General features: G+C 36.5%; 3 protein-coding genes and 1 long non-coding RNA gene across 5 annotated transcripts in view; 2 read left to right on the top strand and 2 right to left on the bottom strand.

Moving 5' to 3' along the window:
- Positions 1-4,051: 4,051 nt before the first annotated feature.
- On the bottom strand, positions 4,052-6,058 carry LOC121632576 (protein NATD1-like). Its single transcript, XM_041974189.1, has 3 exons — positions 5,860-6,058; positions 5,138-5,256; positions 4,052-5,066 (listed from the first exon to the last, which is right to left on the bottom strand). Exons 1-3 carry the CDS (start codon positions 6,011-6,013, stop codon positions 4,953-4,955), a joined length of 387 nt encoding a protein of 128 aa, XP_041830123.1. The 5' UTR covers positions 6,014-6,058; the 3' UTR covers positions 4,052-4,952.
- LOC121632584 lies at positions 5,887-9,130 on the top strand. Its single transcript, XR_006008928.1, has 4 exons — positions 5,887-5,971; positions 6,630-6,820; positions 8,807-8,976; positions 9,043-9,130. It is a non-coding gene; the product is annotated as an uncharacterized LOC121632584 (long non-coding RNA).
- On the bottom strand, positions 6,860-13,935 carry LOC121632549 (dehydrogenase/reductase SDR family member 7C-B-like). 2 transcript variants are annotated; one of them, XM_041974145.1, is made up of 7 exons: positions 11,587-11,670; positions 10,466-10,631; positions 10,268-10,380; positions 9,218-9,428; positions 9,057-9,149; positions 8,818-8,964; positions 6,860-7,788 (listed from the first exon to the last, which is right to left on the bottom strand). In XM_041974145.1, exons 1-7 carry the CDS (start codon positions 11,638-11,640, stop codon positions 7,583-7,585), a joined length of 990 nt encoding a protein of 329 aa, XP_041830079.1. In that variant the 5' UTR covers positions 11,641-11,670; the 3' UTR covers positions 6,860-7,582. The 2 variants fall into 2 exon arrangements, with proteins under 2 accessions (XP_041830079.1, XP_041830088.1); XM_041974154.1 differs by lacking the exon at positions 11,587-11,670 and adding an exon at positions 13,689-13,935 and having other exon boundaries at positions 6,863-7,788.
- Positions 13,936-15,959: 2,024 nt separating this feature from the next.
- LOC121632138 (splicing factor U2AF 65 kDa subunit-like) overlaps positions 15,960-16,649 on the top strand; it is a 15,029-nt gene continuing 14,339 nt past the window's right edge. Inside the window, exon 1 of the mRNA XM_041973328.1 lies at positions 15,960-16,105. Coding sequence (XP_041829262.1) covers positions 16,057-16,105 — 49 coding nt within the window. The 5' untranslated portion in view covers positions 15,960-16,056. The remainder of the gene's footprint in view (positions 16,106-16,649) is intronic.

The following is a 16,649-nucleotide window of genomic DNA, read 5'->3' as shown; positions in this document are numbered from 1 at the left end:
TCTTTTTCAGACCATTCTCTGTAAACCCTAGAGATGGTTGTGTGTGAAAATCCCAGTAGATCAGCAGTTTCTGAAATATTCAGACCAATAACCACATCACGTTCAAAGTCACTTAAATCCCTTTCTTCCTCATTCTGATTCTCAGTTTGAATTTCTGTAAGTCATCTTCACCATGTCTACATGACTAAAAGCACTGACTTGCTGCCATGTGATTGGCAGATTAGATTTTTATGTTAACAAGCAGATTACCAGGTGAAAATAATAAAAGAGTCATTGGCTATAATTTAGAAAATAAGGCTTGGATTAAATTGTCCATATTGCCATAGCAACCTGTCTCAATTCTGTCATTCTACCAGAAAGTCCTGTTGACCCAGAAGTGAGACTGCAAGGCTCACAGGACAAACATATATCCAATTGGTTTTTTGGTTCTTCTCCCTGTGTACAGAGATTTCTCTGGATTGTCTGAAACTTTTCATAATTTTAGGTACCAGAGATTATGAAAGACACTCCTTACTTCACAGTGATGAAGCCCCTCCAACTCTAAGCCTCTGTGGGACACTGTTTTTAACTTTTATTCATACCAGATATTAGATAAAGAATGTAAACATTTTCCAAGGGAGTTCTAACAAAACTCTAAAATCTCAGTGAATAATAGCCTTTCATGGAAAACTATGACATGTATTATGTGCTGAATTTTTTATGTTACCCTATGATTCATCACAATTGGTGAATTTTGCAAAGCAAATTATTACATATTTGAAGTGCACTGTTATTCTTCCAAACTCTGTTAAAGCCAAATGTTCATTAAAAGGCCACAAGTGAAAATAAAAAAAAACAAAGCAACAGAGAAATTGAAAGTTCACACATTACTACTTTTTATACAAAAATGAAAAGCACAGACAGAATTAGCATTTGTAGTAAAAATGTAGTGATGCTTAATTAATACTCTATAAAACGGGAGGCTGATTCTAGATGTAACATGCACTTGTGTAGACTTCTAAGTTTTTCTTGGTAATAAAACTAAAAGACAATTTTATACACTGTCCTTATCATGATTTTACTATGTGGTGTGTCTGCAGACTGATAAGAGGTAAGATAAGACTTTATGGATCCATCAGTGGGGAAGTTTACATGGCACAGCAGCAAGAATGTAAATGACATTCCTAGAGAAAAAGAAGATAAGACATCCAAAAAGCAAAAGAAGGGGGCAATAACAATAGCAGCAATAGTAACTAATAAGAAGCACTCAAAGAGCGCAGACCTATGGCCAAGCCCTTAATTTTTTTGCCAATGATTGAGGGCATTATTTTTGAGTTAGAAGCTCTTAATGGCGAAATTATCCCCATCTCTCCATAGTAAAGAATTCTTATTAAAAAAAACTCCTGGATCCAGGCAGTGATACACATCAGCCCCAAAAAATCACCAATTTTTCTCTTATTCCATTTCTGAGATTTCCTGAAATTTTCATTAAAATCCTTCCATAACTTTTTGAGTAGCCCTGCGATGAACTGGTGACCTGTCCATAATGTACCCTGCCTCTTGCCTTCTAATTGCTAGGATAAGTTCCAGCATCCCTGCGACATGGCAGAGATAATAATAATTACATCAAAACAATGTGCTCTCGTGACCTCTAGTGGTCATGAGAGCAACTGCATGCAATAAGTAAAAATGATTTCTATGCGGATGATGGTCATGGTCCAAATGGCATGTATTTTATACCAAATCATGAGCTTTTTTCCTCTCTCTCTCTCTAATTAATTAATTAAAGCAAACCAGGAAAATAAGTAGTTTTTCTTTTGTTTTTGTTTTTTTTTTTAGCTCAAATCATGATCATTTTTATTTATACTCAACAATCACATTACCGATCTGTTGTCATTTAAAGCAACACTGCTCAACTTTGGCAGAGTTTCACACTTTGTTGTTACCTAATGACGGCTACTTCAGCATCCATCTTGCATCCTTTCTCTTCTCTGAGCTCTCTCCAGCCAGTAAAAGTCAGTCCAATGTTGACTCTTGTCTTAACTCTTTCTCTTTCTATCTGTCTTGTCTTCTCTTCCTCCAATAATGTCCTTTAGGTTTTCTTTGCTGAATCAGCCATAGTGTTGATATCCAGTTACTGGCATGTGACACATGATGTAAAGGAAAGCCCAGCTAAAGGCTTGGAAAAAAAGCTGTAAAGTATGGTTTCTCAGCCTTGGGATGCTGCAGGGCAACAGCAGCTACAGGAATGTGCATAATAAATATCAGTGTGCCATCAAATCAAGTCCAGAGCACACAGTTTTACAGTTGGAAACTTGTCTTGATTTAATCTAAATAGTTATGTGTTGACTTGATGTTTATTCTATAGCAATGCACAACATGGTCTTGTTGCACTTTGTCCAAATTATTTTAAACGTGTTGCTGACATCGGCATAAAGATTAGACAAATAACTTTAAAAAACAAGAAATCTTTCAACATCTTAGTCGTTGCTTTGATACAAATCCAAGATATTTTTGATCAGGAAATTTCTTTTATTTATTTATTTATTTAATGTCATATCTAATTACTACTAAAATAACTGTTATGTTTTTATTCTTTAGTATGAGCTGTTTATATCTACTTGCCGTGGGTCCACATACATGGCAGCTGCCATATTTGTGCCACCATTTTTACTACGGTGTCTCTGAATGGACAAACTACTCTGTGTTGAATTGACAACCATCTCGTCTTTAAAACTGCAGTACCAGTGTAGGTACCAGATGCGCTCGGGTGGTCAGATCTACTCAGGGGCCCTGCACCTACGGGCGACAACACACTATATGATTGGATTAACGTTGGTACGATTACATAGAAGATTGTGGTTGGTCCAAATACAAAAGTAATTTTTGTGGGTTTTGTATTTCTTCTACAAAGAATTTGCAACATGTGAATACCATTGTGTTTCTGCAGCTTCATTATTCACAACGTAACCAGTTATTATCGATACACTCTAAATGAATGTTGTTTTACCTGCTGCATTAGATGAGCGGGTGTATTACAGCTACCTGGGAAAAGCTCCACTTGGTGGTGTTTCAAGCTCATGATTGCAATGTATTGAGGAGTTGCCCAACCTTGCCTGAGAGGAGCAGACACGGTGATCCTCTGTGCTTTGGTATTTGTTCCAGCTCTATTGCTCCAGTGTTTCTGTGTTTTGATGTAAATCAAATTTAAACTGAGAAAAAGATGTGCACTTTTTTAAATTTATTTTTTTTAATATCAGTGATTTAGAAAACTTTTTGAATGCTTTCAACATTCTAAAAGGAAAATGTGAAATTTACAACCATATCTGGTATAGTTAACTTGTAATGAGGTTCTTTAATATATATTGTGGGGTTTAATGTTAAATGCTTTGACTTTAGGGTGGGAGGTCACTGCTCTTTGATTAGTCTGTGTATCAATAGCAAGATGCAATTTTAGATATAAATACTGGAACTAATATTTGGTTCAATAAATAATCCAAACTGTACACCACATAAATAAATAAAATGATCTGTGCTTGACTTCATTACTCACTTGAGGAAAAGGAAGCTTACATTGATATGTGTTCAATATCTATCGATAAATAGAGACCCCCAAGCAGATCTGATTCTTATGAAATGAGGTTTGTCCGAGTGGCATTTCCCTAGTGTGACGTCATCGGCAGGTGTCGCCCTGAGCAGATCTGACTACCCAAGTACATCTGGTACCAGGCTTTGCTTAAAAGATGCTAGAGCACCGTTTGGGACAGTTTACACTTTACCAGAAATAGTAAAATAGCACCATAAATAGTTACATTGCAGCACCTGAGAACAAAGTATCTATTGTCTGGGAGAATTTTGGCTGCTCACAGTCACCGTCCATTCACAACTGTGCTTGGCTTTTTAAGTAATTTCTATGCCCATCTTTGCCAGTAGATGTCACATTGTACCTTTAAATGTGTAGCAAATCTTCATGAAGTTTAAAGGTGAAAACTTCACTCCTCTGGTGGTCTTCAGAAGGTTCTGCAAGCGATTTAGTTTAGTTTTCACATTTACTCACAAATAACTTCAGGTCTTGACTTTCAGATATTTTTATTCATATGCAGGATGTAGACTTGCTGAAGTAAATGTAGTCTATATTATTCTAGTAATGTTTCTTTCTTTGTGAGCATTTTGTGCAACACCGCCTACATTTTACTGCACATTGGAGCATCATCTGAAGACCCAGATGTGATAACACAATGTGATACCTTCAAGAAACTTTGTCCATGATAGAGAATAACAGCAAACATGAGGATGGTTCTTTTCCAGCACTTCACACCCTTAACAAAGGACTCACCAAACACCTATTTATTTACCCGACCCTCACATACACGGGCAAATCCATCATTTACTTTCTGCACAAGGTTACCTCACTGCTGGAGAGATTTTGTGGTTTTAAACATTTTGTGTTGACATCTCAATAAAATAATAAACACACGCAGTTCTTACTTTCAACTTTGCATAACTGACATTTGCAAATTAAACCTTGTCTATTAGTCTTTTGTTATTCACTAAGTTTTGTTTCCATGTTTTTACTCTTTCCACATTTCAGGGTTTGTACAACTGTGTCTCCCCCAGTCATTGTCAGCATATAAATAACATTTTCTCCAGATATCAATAAACTCTGAGGAAATTAACGGTTTTTTTGATTAAATAAACAAATGTCACATTAATATTCAAACATTAAAACTTAATAAACATTATAGAGACATTAAAAAGTAAAATCTGATACAAAAAGGAACATATCTCTAGTTTTAGGTTAATAAAATCAAAATCATGTGTCATCTTCTATTCTCAATTAAATTAAATTTGAATTTATTAAAAAAAAACAAAACAAAAAAAAAAAACAAAAAAAAACAATTAAATTAACTACCCCTTTAAATCCTGTATTTGTGAGGTAGCCATCTGGTATGTAGTGGAAAAGCAAACTGCAGTCAAGAGATAACAAGGTCTTTATAGAGCTGAGGGTGTTCTTCAATGTATTTCTTTATGTACCAACAGGAAACACGGGCCTTCAGGTTCTCCTCCACCAAAAAGTCCATGGCAGCCTGTAAGAGGAGCATTAAATATATTCAAGAATGTGTTCATGACTTTGCTGACTGATGCCTGAAGCTCTTACCTGTGACAGCACTGCTGCAACACCTTGGCCTCTAAACGACTCAGGTACAAATGTGGACATCAGGTCCACCTGCTTCTCCCCAATGAATCTGTAATGCAGCACCGCGTATTCATGAGCCCCTGAGGACACAAGACCAAAGGACTTCACATCACAGGGACCCTAAAGATGTGCACTGCTGTTGTTCATGCAACTTGTAGGGGGGTCTAAACAGCTGCTGACGTGGAGTCAGGAAAGTATTTAATGGAGTAAACTGGAATTGAAATTCCGCCTTATAGATTCTCGAAAGGAACTTCTATTTTAAAATATGAGCTCCTGAAAAATACGCTATTATGTAAAATAAAAAGGTCATAAAATGTGATATATCTGCTGATATTATGTATGCCGAATTCTTAGTCGCGTTGTCAAAGTTCGCATTAAATATGTTATTAACGAAGGTAAAGCAGTTTGTCTTTTTTTAAAGGAAACTTTAAAATCACAGATTTTTTACATTGGATTCGGCTGATCGCTCTGTCATTAAGACACAGGTAATGAACTCTAATTATGGCTGAGACTTAAATAAAAAGCTAAAACAGTAAGTATATGAATGTTCTAAAAGAAAATCGTATAACCCAACGCTAAGTAGAAGAAGAAGAAAAAAAGTTTAATCAGGCCCGAGAAGACGCCGGGCTCTCTTGCAGAGATTCACCCTCCACTGGGACGGCCAACCCCGGCTGTGTGCTTACCGGCGCCGCTGCCTGGAGCGACGGTGAAGCGCCGGTTGTGTCGGTCGTGCTCCACCGTAAATTTTCCGCCGCAGCTTAACGAGCTGAAGGCGGTCTGACAGAACTTAACGCGGTGAATTAATTCAGTGAGTCTAGAAGTTATTTTAAAGGCCATTTAACAACACAAACAGAACACACAGCTGCATGTAGACGAGTTGGTGTTTCCTACTTTGTCCGCTAGAGGGCGACATAATAATTCATTATCTGTTACTTTGCTCGCTAAATAAAAACTTTCCAGGATTAATTCAGGCTACTTCATTTAACTTTGGGCCCATGTCATTTTTTGTTTTCTCACAAATAACTGAGATTAAATCATTTTAAAAATCTAAACTCATAATTTTGTTGGATTTGAGTACACTAAGTCTTTAATTTTGCTTTATGTTATTTATGTTTGATTAAGATAATCATATTTTTGTCAGCCTGGAATGAGTTCCATCTTTTATTTATTAATTTTAAATCTCTATCTCTAAAATATCGAAACTCCTCTTACAATGTAGATAAAAATGACATCACACTAGAGAATGTTCTTTCTGTGATCATAGTGTTGAATAATTTTGGCTGAATTTGCTGAAAACTTTGAAGAATTTAAAGAACTGAATTGCATTAAATGAATATTATGCTTTAAAAAGAGAAAAATCTGAGAAAATACTGATGAGTGAGGGAAAGTGATTTTAAATTGGTGAATAAATGGTACTTTCATCTTTGTGGTTTTTTTTTATTATTGAATGAAGAGTCTTTTGAGGTTGAACCACATCATGGCTGGAGGTGTAGCAACCTTGACCTGAAGGAGCTGCTCAGGACCACTACAGCAGGATGCATGGGGTGGGTGGAGTTGTCTATGATGGCCAACATCCATCTGTCTGCAACGTCGTCAATGGAGTTCAGTGAGCAGTCCAAGACAGTGAAAACTGTGTAAAAATTGGTATGTAAATAAAGCCTGATTTTATTATATTTTAATGTGATTTGATTTGATAAAGAAGCTTGATGCACACTGTTTCTTCAACATTTTAAATCTGGGCGTCTGTGAAATTGTACTAGACGGGGTGATGAGGTTGTTATTGTCTGTAACTCTGTCTCTCTCCACATTTCTTCTTTCTTATCACTGTCTGTGCCATATTAACAAAATTGTGATTATTCCTTTATAACTGATTATATCACTGTCATTGAGTTTTTACCTTTTGTGTGTTTTTTTATTCTTTAATGTGGCCCAGATAATAATTCTTGGAAAAACTTAAAAGCATTAAACTATTATTGCTTTCATCTTTCAGTAAGTGAACAGAAGAACACAGTTTCCATTATAAAGAAACCCATGATAAATATTACAAGAATCACAAAGATGAGAAATCAATGCTGAATCTAATTTTTTATATGTGATATTGATGTCATCAATAAACTTCTAAAATTTTTTCAAAGAAAATGCCTCAAAAACAAGACTATTACATAATTTAAATAGAAAATAAATTCAAGGCAATACAACATTTATTTGTATGTTTATTGTTTACAATTTTAGAAATCCAATAGGTTCTTCATAATTTACATTTTAATGTAATTTTTGTATTAACCTGTAAAATATATTTTTAAAAATATTCTTTCAGTGGTGAAACTATGGACTACTACAGTTCCACTGCTACAGAAAAACAGCTGTATTACAGCTGTCATGATATCTAAGTGTCAGACAGCATCTTTACATCGGCTCGGCAGCAGCAGAGTTCCTCACACCGGAAGCCATCACAGCGAAGAACACGTTGGGGAAGAAGGATCTGGCATAAATGGCCATCTTGGGGAGGGATGGTGCAATTAGCACCTCTTTATTTTTGTTGTTTAAAGTCTTCACGATTTCCGTGGCCGCCTCGTCCGGAGAAACGCCGAGCGGCTTCTTAGTGTACAACACTGCAAAGAGAAAAGACACTGTTGTCTGAGATATCCCTCATTTCTTTATTTGTCAGAAAAATTTGGAAAAAGCTGCATCAGTTTTCTGAAAGATTAAATGAAAATACAGTTTATATGGACAAAAACAGATTTTAGGGGCTTAAAAGTGAATATTTTGTCTGAACAGCTTAGCATGAGGCCTCTTAGATAGGTTCTCTTGTCATGTTTAAGTAGTCTTTAGGAATAGTTCTCCTGGCTTCTTGAAGGACTCTCTAAAGTTGTTCTTAAAATATTTTCTACCTTTTGTTCCGGTCTCTTTCCAAATGATTCAACATTGCTTCAATAATCCTCCATCAGAGCTGTTACACTGATCTTCAGTCCAGTTCTTGTATCATGAATCAGCCTTTTCTCCTTCTTTCTCTTCTTTAAGTATGGCTTCTCAACAGCCCTCCTTCCATGGAGACCATTTCTGATAATGAACAGTTGAGTGATCAACTAAAGGTCCAGATGCATCTCACAGGTCCTGTCAGGACTTTGCTGGATTTGTTTCTCTTTCTTCAGGCCATCACTAACAGCCATCACAGGCAGAAAAAATGTTCATAGGTGCAACAAATAGGAGCAAATAGGGACAATGAGTCTTTTTGGCAGGCTGCTAATATTACAGTGCCTTAAGGTCCAATTCAAAATTGTTTCTTGGCTAAGTTGAAGGGAGTGTTAGACACAACATAAACCATAAATGTGGAGTCTTTTTATTGTTGAAGAATTCATAGGACATAGCTAAGTAGCTTAACAAGCAAAAAAGACTTTTCTTTGATAATGGACTGGACTGAAAATGAGAGAAAAAGCAGACAACATCCAAAATAAAGACTATAAGGAAGCCTGAATAACTATTACTCAAGACCACTGACCTTGGGAGTAGAATATAAAGAAATGAGGGTTGGTCCAAGACTTAAACAGTATATTGTGTTTATAATATTAGCCAGTGTGGCTAAAACAAAACCATAATGTCTGTATCTGAACTCCTTTCTGGTTTCCTTAGATTGTACTTACATGACCAAAGGGATTTGGAAGCTGGCATTTCAGAAGCGGAGCGGCTGATGAAGGTGTGGTTGATGGTGCTGACGGAGATGCCGTATTCTTCCACTTCAGCTCTCAGGCAATCAAAGAAAGCCTGAACTGCATGTTTAGAGGCTGCATCTGAAAAAGCAGGTGGGTAGGGCATCGTTTGCTTCACAAAGAATTAAGAGATTCCGAAGTGATTTCTTCATACTGTAGATCTTTGAACTTACATGTAGTGCGAAAAGGTACTGCTATTTTCCCTTGGATGCTGTTAACCAGGATCAAGTGACCACTTCTCCTTGAGATCATGGAGGGCAGCACACCTGAAACAGATGGCAGAACAGTAATATCTTCACTGTTAAGATTATTTTCAGGAATTCTGGTTGTTTACCTTTAGCCAGTGTGATGGGCCCAAAGTAGTTGTTGTCCATCAGAAGCTTGTCCATCTCCAGAGAAAGACTCTGTGCAGGAGCTTTGACCTTCAAGCTGCCGTTGAAGATGAGAATATCCAAGCAGCCGTAACACTCCAGGATTTCTGCGATGGCTTCAGGCATGCTGTCCATGTCTTCAAAGTCCAATAACACCAGCTTAGGGGGGAAGGTCTGAGGAAGAAAGACAATGAAAATAAAGTGATGTAAGTAAATGCAAATGTAAGCATCTGAAAAGATATTCAATATACCATCTTCTAATTGTTTTTTTCTTTCCTATTATTTTTTTTAATAAAATGGATGCAGTTGCTATAGTGATTCCCAGCAGAGGTAGAGTGATGTATCAGCAGCTGCCTGTGTTCCGTGATTTAGTAAAGCGGAACTTGATTGAAAATAAACATTTCTCATTTTTGCCAAAACTTGCGGAAACAATCTGATATCCCTAACTTCTCTAAAGCTTTGAATGACAATTTGCAAAAATCCACTGTCCTTGAGTGAAAATGACGAATCAGAGCCAGGAAGCGTGGGTGTTGCCTATTGTTTAGGAAGGGGGCTTCGCAGGCAGAGCTGAAGCACAGCAGAGAGGGATGGGGCCTGCAAGTTGTATTCTTTGAAATTTTTTTACTTAAGCCCATCTCCTTTTAAAAGTTACTTGCTGATTTTTATTATTACACAGCTACATTTTCATGGCACAGCTTTGCTAGTCCACATTGATATCCATAAGAAATTCAAATATGTTTTATTGCAGTTTGTCTTTAAGACTACACTTCTGAACCAGTTTTATGCTGGATGTAATGATAAAAGGATGCATAATTTTTGTCCTGATTTTAATTTAGTTTCCATTTCACATTTTTCTTCCAAGGCCACACACTTCAAGTAAATTAAGTGAACATGCATATAAGTTTGTAGTAAGAAACATAATTTCTACAGTGCATCATTTGGACTTTTTATTCAGTGAGTACTTCTTACACCTGCTGATACTCTCTCATCTTGCATTGGGTGGTTATACTTACGTCTGTGGGATCAGAAACATTCACCATATCATCTGCAAGCTCCTCAAGTTTCTCCCAGTTTTTCCCACAGAGGATAAGCCTTGCTCCTCCTTTGTGAAACACACCTGCACATTCTTTAAATGAGACACAGAAGAAGTAAGAAATCACGTTGCCTTCAGAAATGCAAACATAATTTTTTTTCCTCAAATGATGACCTACCTTTTCCCAGTCCAGATAGAGCATCAGTTATGACCACCACCTTATTGCGTACTGATGTTTTGGATAACAGACTCATAATTATGCCATAGATGTAAAAGAATCCAGCTGTTAGCACAACCACACAGGGCACCAGGAGAACGGTGGTGGTCCATGATGGCTCCATCTCCTGAAGGATGTTTTGAAAAATGCTTTTATTATATTTTAATATACAGAAATAAAGATAGGGGTGATGTCCAGATGATACTTGTAGAAAATATAGGAAAAAAAAATCTGCATTTCTTGAGAAAACAAGCTACTGAAAACACAGAGCAGGTAAGCTAAGCTTAACTTAGCTTAGCTAAACACAAAGAGTGAAACAGTTCTGCATTTCTTGAGAAAAGAAGATAATAGAAACACAGAGTTGGTTAGTTTATTTAGCTTAGCTTAATATAATTTAGCTTAACACAAAGACTTAAGACAGAATGAAAGTTCAGACATTCTTGAACAAGCAAGCAAATAGAAACGCATAGCTGGTTAGCTTAGCTTTACTTAGCTTAGCTTAACGCAAATACTGTAAACAGTGATCCAGTTCACACTTTCTTGAGAGGCTAATAGAAACACATAGCTGGCTAGCATAGCTTAACTGAGTTTAAATTAACTCAAAGACTGTCAAATACTTAAAATTTTCTTGAGAAAACAGGCTAATAGAAGCCAAGAGTTGGTTTCTGTGATAACAGGTCATCTGTTCACCTGTCCAAACCTATAAACCATATTTTGTCCCTTTGTTTAATTCATACAAAAACTAATACGCGGCTTTTAAGGTATTTGGTGGGATTATTAACTTCTTGTCTTTGTGTTAAGCTATGCAAACATTAAAAAGAAAGTCTCAATTTTTAATTACTAAACACTACTGAAGAGAAAATGATAACTGATAAACCATCTGTGTTGACATAATTTTCATTGAAGTCATGTTAGTCAACGGATTCTTGGGTTAAAGAATGTTTTAGGATGTGAACATACTTTTTAAATGAGAAATTATTTGATTTTAACCATGCAGATGGTATGCCATCTGCATCAAAGATATGGGATGGTGTGGGATGTCAAACATGGGATTTTACTGAACAAGTAGGACTATCTCATACCCGTAGGCTCTCCTGCTCTGTTACATTGGAATCCATCTCATCCTCTAAAACCATTTCTCTATCTAACTATGAGTTCTTATGGTTCTGAAACAAAGACAAAGAAGGCATTTTAAACATTTTTCTTTACCAGAATTATTAAACATTCAATGCAATTCTTACTTAGGTCTTCCAATTTGTACCCCACGTAAATAATTTCAATTAGAAATATTTTCACTGATGCAACTTTAACCTTTTTTTAAAAGCATTGTTTATATATTTTTCAGTTTTAGACTTTGTTTTATAATTTTTTTTCTCCATATATTGGTGCTATACTAACAGACCCTGTTAGTCCTCAGGACTGGACACAGAAGAGGCACAAATTTAATTAGAGAAACACAAACAACAACAAAGAGTAACCAAACAAATATGGAGGGACAGACAAAAGTTAGCTGCACAGTGCAAAAACTACAGGAGACATTAGGAAAATTAGGAAAATATAACTTTGCTTAAGAGTCTATGTTTGAAGTAACTCAAAACACTCAAAAATATAATCTTTTGATTTTGTGTGGGCATAAAAATCTGAAAACATATTATCAGTGTGAAGTTCACTGGATTATCCAACCTCTCCATCTTTTTCTTTACTTAACCTTAACTTTGAATCAAACTTTGATAGTTCTCCTAACTTGAAAAAGAAATTCACAACAGTCTACCAGTACTTTGACGAATATTTTATATCCATTTAAAGTTCACACTAAGAAAAAAGCAACAGAAACATGATTCTTTGCATTTTTTATTTTCCTATGGACAATAATAATAAGAATTGATTTTTAACAAATGGTTGAGATGATTTATCTCAACAAATATTTAATAAATACATTATAATCACTGAAAGATTTGTTCTGCCAAACGAGCAGGCTGTGAAAGGGTTAAGAAGACCAGAAAATGTAACTTTTCATACTTTAAAGCAATACTGCTGAACTTTGCCACATTTCCATACCCGGTGCCCCTAACGAAGGCTAATTTGGCATCCATCTTGCAACCTGTCTTTTCTCTGAGATCTCTGCAGCCAGTAAAAGCCAGTCCGATGTTGACTCTTGTCTTATCTCTGTCACTTTCTTTCTTCTCCTTATTTCCTCTAATAGTGTCCCTTTGCGTTTCTTTGCTGAATCAGCCATGGTTTGTATTCAAAATGGCGAGTATGTTGATATCCAAATGTTCTGTAATGTGGTTTCTCAGCAGCTGCAAGGCGATGATGGCTCAAAGAATGTCCACAATGAAAGTCATTGTGCCATCAAGAAGAGGCTGAAACACATAAGGCTGTAAACTTATGTAGTGTTGGTTATTTTTTCCCCCCAGTCAGAAGAAGAAAACTCTGATTTGTAATTTGTCATGGAATGCACCACGCACCTCCATTACAAAAAACAAAGCTGTCTGCCAGCCTGTATGTAGCAAGAAGAAAAATTACTGTATATAAATAGATACTACATCCAAAAAATAAATTAATTAAATGCTGCAGAAAACAAAAATTGCTCCAAAGAGATGAAAAATCGACTATTCAGAAAAATAAAACCACTTTAGAGACATTAAGTGATTAATGTTCATTCAGCTCATACAAAGAGTCTTTCAGTCTTGCGTTGGTGCTGATATTTCAGAGGACACGGGGTCAGTTTACATGTCTGAGTCCAGGAGCCCTTTATTTTAGGCTTAATCCATCAACACACTGTTATTTTCTGGCCTGTGCCAGTTTTCTGCATTCTGACTGTAAAATTCAACACTCACACCAAGCATCCAACTGGCGATAACCTTCTGGTTTAAGTTTACATGTCAAACAGCGACTGTGTCAAAGAAAAGACATCTAAATATAAACCACTACTAAAATAGAAAAGGCAGCTCTCTGAGTCACAGAGCACTCAACACATTATTCCACAGCATAGCCAGGAAATAACAGAGCACTTTATTATCCATTCGGCTTTCTGTGTTAAGAATAAATCAAGAAAACTTTCTCAGTGTTTTGTTTTTGCATTTTGAATAAGCTGGTAGGGTAAAGAAAGTAGATAATTACTGAATGACTAAACCATTCAACCTCAATGTTTAGAATAAATGAATAAGCAGCCACCACTTACTGCTTCCTTGGCCTTTGCAGGTAGTCTGGTTTGATTCCTGTCCTGAGGAGCTGTAGCTGCGCTCTTCAGCAGAGCTCCTCCAACACGACAGTCGGTCAGTCTGCCACAGCAATACTTTGGGATTTGAGGTCTTTTATTAGCAGCACAGCTGAGTCAGTTATTTTCCATGCATGTTGGTATGTATAGTAACAAGCTGAGAGGAGAGGGGCTTTCACTGGTTAAATGGGGCTTCATTCAAACAAACTGATCTTATGTGGTTAGGCTTTAATATGCACAAATACAGACATTAATTCATGCTTGTCTTGTATTTATAGCTATGTCCCATCGGGGAGGAAGTTTCTGTGCAACCTCATCACAAAAGCAAGAAAGCACTGCTCATTTTAGTTTCCTCAGAGACAAGCTGCCAAGCACAGATGACAAGGCAGTTAACTGTGCCAACCACCAAAAAAGATGGATGGGAATTGCTCAGTATTCCAAGGGGATCGCAGCCCTTTGCTTGGAGCAGAAGATTGTGGATCCAGGCCAGCAACAGAATAAACTGAAGTCCTAAAAGTCTCAAAGGTGGCAAAAAAATGTACTTTCTCCTAATCCTGTTTGATAAGACTTTATGTCTTGTAAAAATACGGAGAACATATTGATCTGGATAAAAAAAAAAATCATATTATTAAGTATATCACCTTTTGATAAAAACAGTTTTTTTTATTACATTTATTTAGCAGAATAAAGTCACTATAACAATAATTAATCAGTTCATCTATGCTTGTGTTTAGAAAAACAATGGTAGAAAACGGAAGTGATGTAGACACAATGTGAATAGACAGCAGATACTTGCTATATGTTTATTTATTTTATCTTTAGTTCAGTCACAATTGTCCAAATCAGGGATAAAAACAAAACCAATCGTTTTCTCCTCATGGAGTATAAACAAAGGACAGCAGCAGCAGAAAAACAGTCAGTTCTGCAGACCTATTAGCTTCCACATGAGGACAGCTGTTCAAATGTTGAATCTTGAAAATGGGTTGTTCAAAAGGGAAAGAAGGATTCAGAAATCAGATTGGATTATGTAATCCAATCCTAGCTGTGATCTGGATAAAACTCTCAGTTTGTGTTGGATTTGGATAACTTTGATCCAAGAAACCAGGATTATCTTGATCCCAACAGGGGGTAGGATTTAAAGGTGGATTTCAAAAAGAAAATTTGGTAAAACCTCATATTTGATAAGTGCATCATTAACGTCATCACAGAGAAGGACATTGATCGTTTTTATTTAAGATGGTTCCAAAATATCCACCATTCAGTTGTTAATGAACTTGTTTCATATTTGTTGTGGCTCAGATGAGAAGTCATAAAATTATAAATAGAAGTGGATGTTTGTGATTTCTGTGTGTTGTCTCAAAATGAAAACACTTAAAGTAACCCCACATTGGCTCTTCTGCCTGTTGTTCTTTACATAGCTGGTAGCCCACATCATTTTAGGTTCTGGTAATCTGGATTTAGTCATCTTGAAAACCAGGATTCTGGATCAGGGTGATCCAATCCAATGCTGCTTTGACCAGCCGGGAAAAAAGTAAGAGGGATTACATGATCCTCCATCATAAAAAAAAAAAAAATGGGATTACCACATCTGGATAGCTTTTATCCAGATTAAAGTTTTTGAACTGGTCCAGAATGTTTGAGTCTCACTCCATACAGAGTACTCTGGGCATATTTAAAAACAGACTATGTAAAATGTAAACTATGGTGGTTCAGTTAATACATTTCTGCAATGCACGTAAACATGTCAGATCTGATTTTTAAAATGATCTGATTACCCACAGTTATGGGATTTTTATGGTCATGTAAACTGATTCAACGATGAAACTACTGATTTGGTGTTTGTAGCGATTAAATCCATACAGGGCTGCGTTGTATATATAATTGTTGACACTTTTATGATTTTTTTTGTTTACTTTTAACATTAGATTACTACTTTAGTTGTAATAATAATTTCATGATTTACCTAAAATGTACACTTGAAAAATAAAAACATGTAACACCCTCATCCTGGTTCGTGTCCCCCTTCAGAGGTATTCTTGATGCACCACTGGATTATCCAGAGTTTGGTCTTAGGGGCTTTATATTGATATTTCACTCATAATTTTTATTTGGTTTAATTTTAGTCATTTTAGCTGTTTCTGAAAGTCTTTTAACTGTGATTTCTTTGACGTCCGACGCTTTAACTATGAAAGGTTTACCGGAAGTTCTGTGTTGAATTAGTCTTGGGGGTCTGAGGATTTTCTGCTCTGACACAGCGGTCAGTCCACCTCATCTTTCCACCACCAGACCACTCAAAGACGCGGTACTTTAACGCAGCACTGTTACCGACATAATGTCAGATTTCGAGGAGTTTGAGAAGCAGCTGAGCGAGAACCGACAAGGTGAGTTTCCGCTATCTATCTGTCTTACTGTCTGTCTGTGTCCCAGTTTGGTCTGCAAGCTAGCAGCGCAATAACGCTGGTGCGCACAGTTAGCTCGTTACCGTCATTTTATGAATGAATAACCCGACGTGGCCACAACTTTAGCGTGCGCTTTTCCTCGTTATGATTCAGCTCCCTCTCCCTGTTTGTGTTGACATAATCAATAGTTGGCTTCCTCCTCCTTCTGCAGCCGTTATTGAATCAAGCAGTCTGGAAGCCGGTGTGTAAATTTACCTGAAAGACACGGCAAGAGACATTTCTCCACAACCTCACACCTGTTCATGACGCCGTCCTCATTTATCAAGCAGTAACAGATCAGTCCAAGTTTCTACTATTTATTGTCTCATCAGCATCCTCCTCCTTGCAGCAGCAATGAAAACAATTATTGATCCCACATGTGATTGATAACAATTGGACTCTTTGATGAACATAAGCATAACTCTTCAATCAATCAATATATATATATATATATATATATATATATATATATATATATATATATGGA

This window comes from Melanotaenia boesemani, chromosome 2 (genome assembly GCF_017639745.1).
Source record: "Melanotaenia boesemani isolate fMelBoe1 chromosome 2, fMelBoe1.pri, whole genome shotgun sequence".
Lineage (NCBI taxonomy): Eukaryota > Metazoa > Chordata > Actinopteri > Atheriniformes > Melanotaeniidae > Melanotaenia > Melanotaenia boesemani.
The sequence above is the reverse complement of the archived record's forward strand: the minus strand, read 5'-3'. Positions and strand labels throughout refer to the sequence as shown.

Excerpts from the sequence above, each read along its gene's own strand:
- LOC121632576 (XM_041974189.1), bottom strand. The coding sequence starts at position 6,013 with ATGGCCTTTAAAATAACTTCTAGACTCACTGAATTAATTCACCGCGTT. Across the intron at positions 5,257-5,859 it reads CGCTCCAGGCAGCGGCGCCG|GGGCTCATGAATACGCGGTG; the intron begins GTAAGCACACAG and ends TTGTGTCCTCAG. Across the intron at positions 5,067-5,137 it reads TTGCAGCAGTGCTGTCACAG|GCTGCCATGGACTTTTTGGT; the intron begins GTAAGAGCTTCA and ends CTCCTCTTACAG.
- LOC121632549 (XM_041974145.1), bottom strand. The coding sequence starts at position 11,640 with ATGGTTTTAGAGGATGAGATGGATTCCAATGTAACAGAGCAGGAGAGC. Across the intron at positions 9,150-9,217 it reads GCCCATCACACTGGCTAAAG|GTGTGCTGCCCTCCATGATC; the intron begins GTAAACAACCAG and ends CATCTGTTTCAG. Across the intron at positions 7,789-8,817 it reads TTCCAAATCCCTTTGGTCAT|TGTTGTACACTAAGAAGCCG; the intron begins GTAAGTACAATC and ends TTCTCTTTGCAG.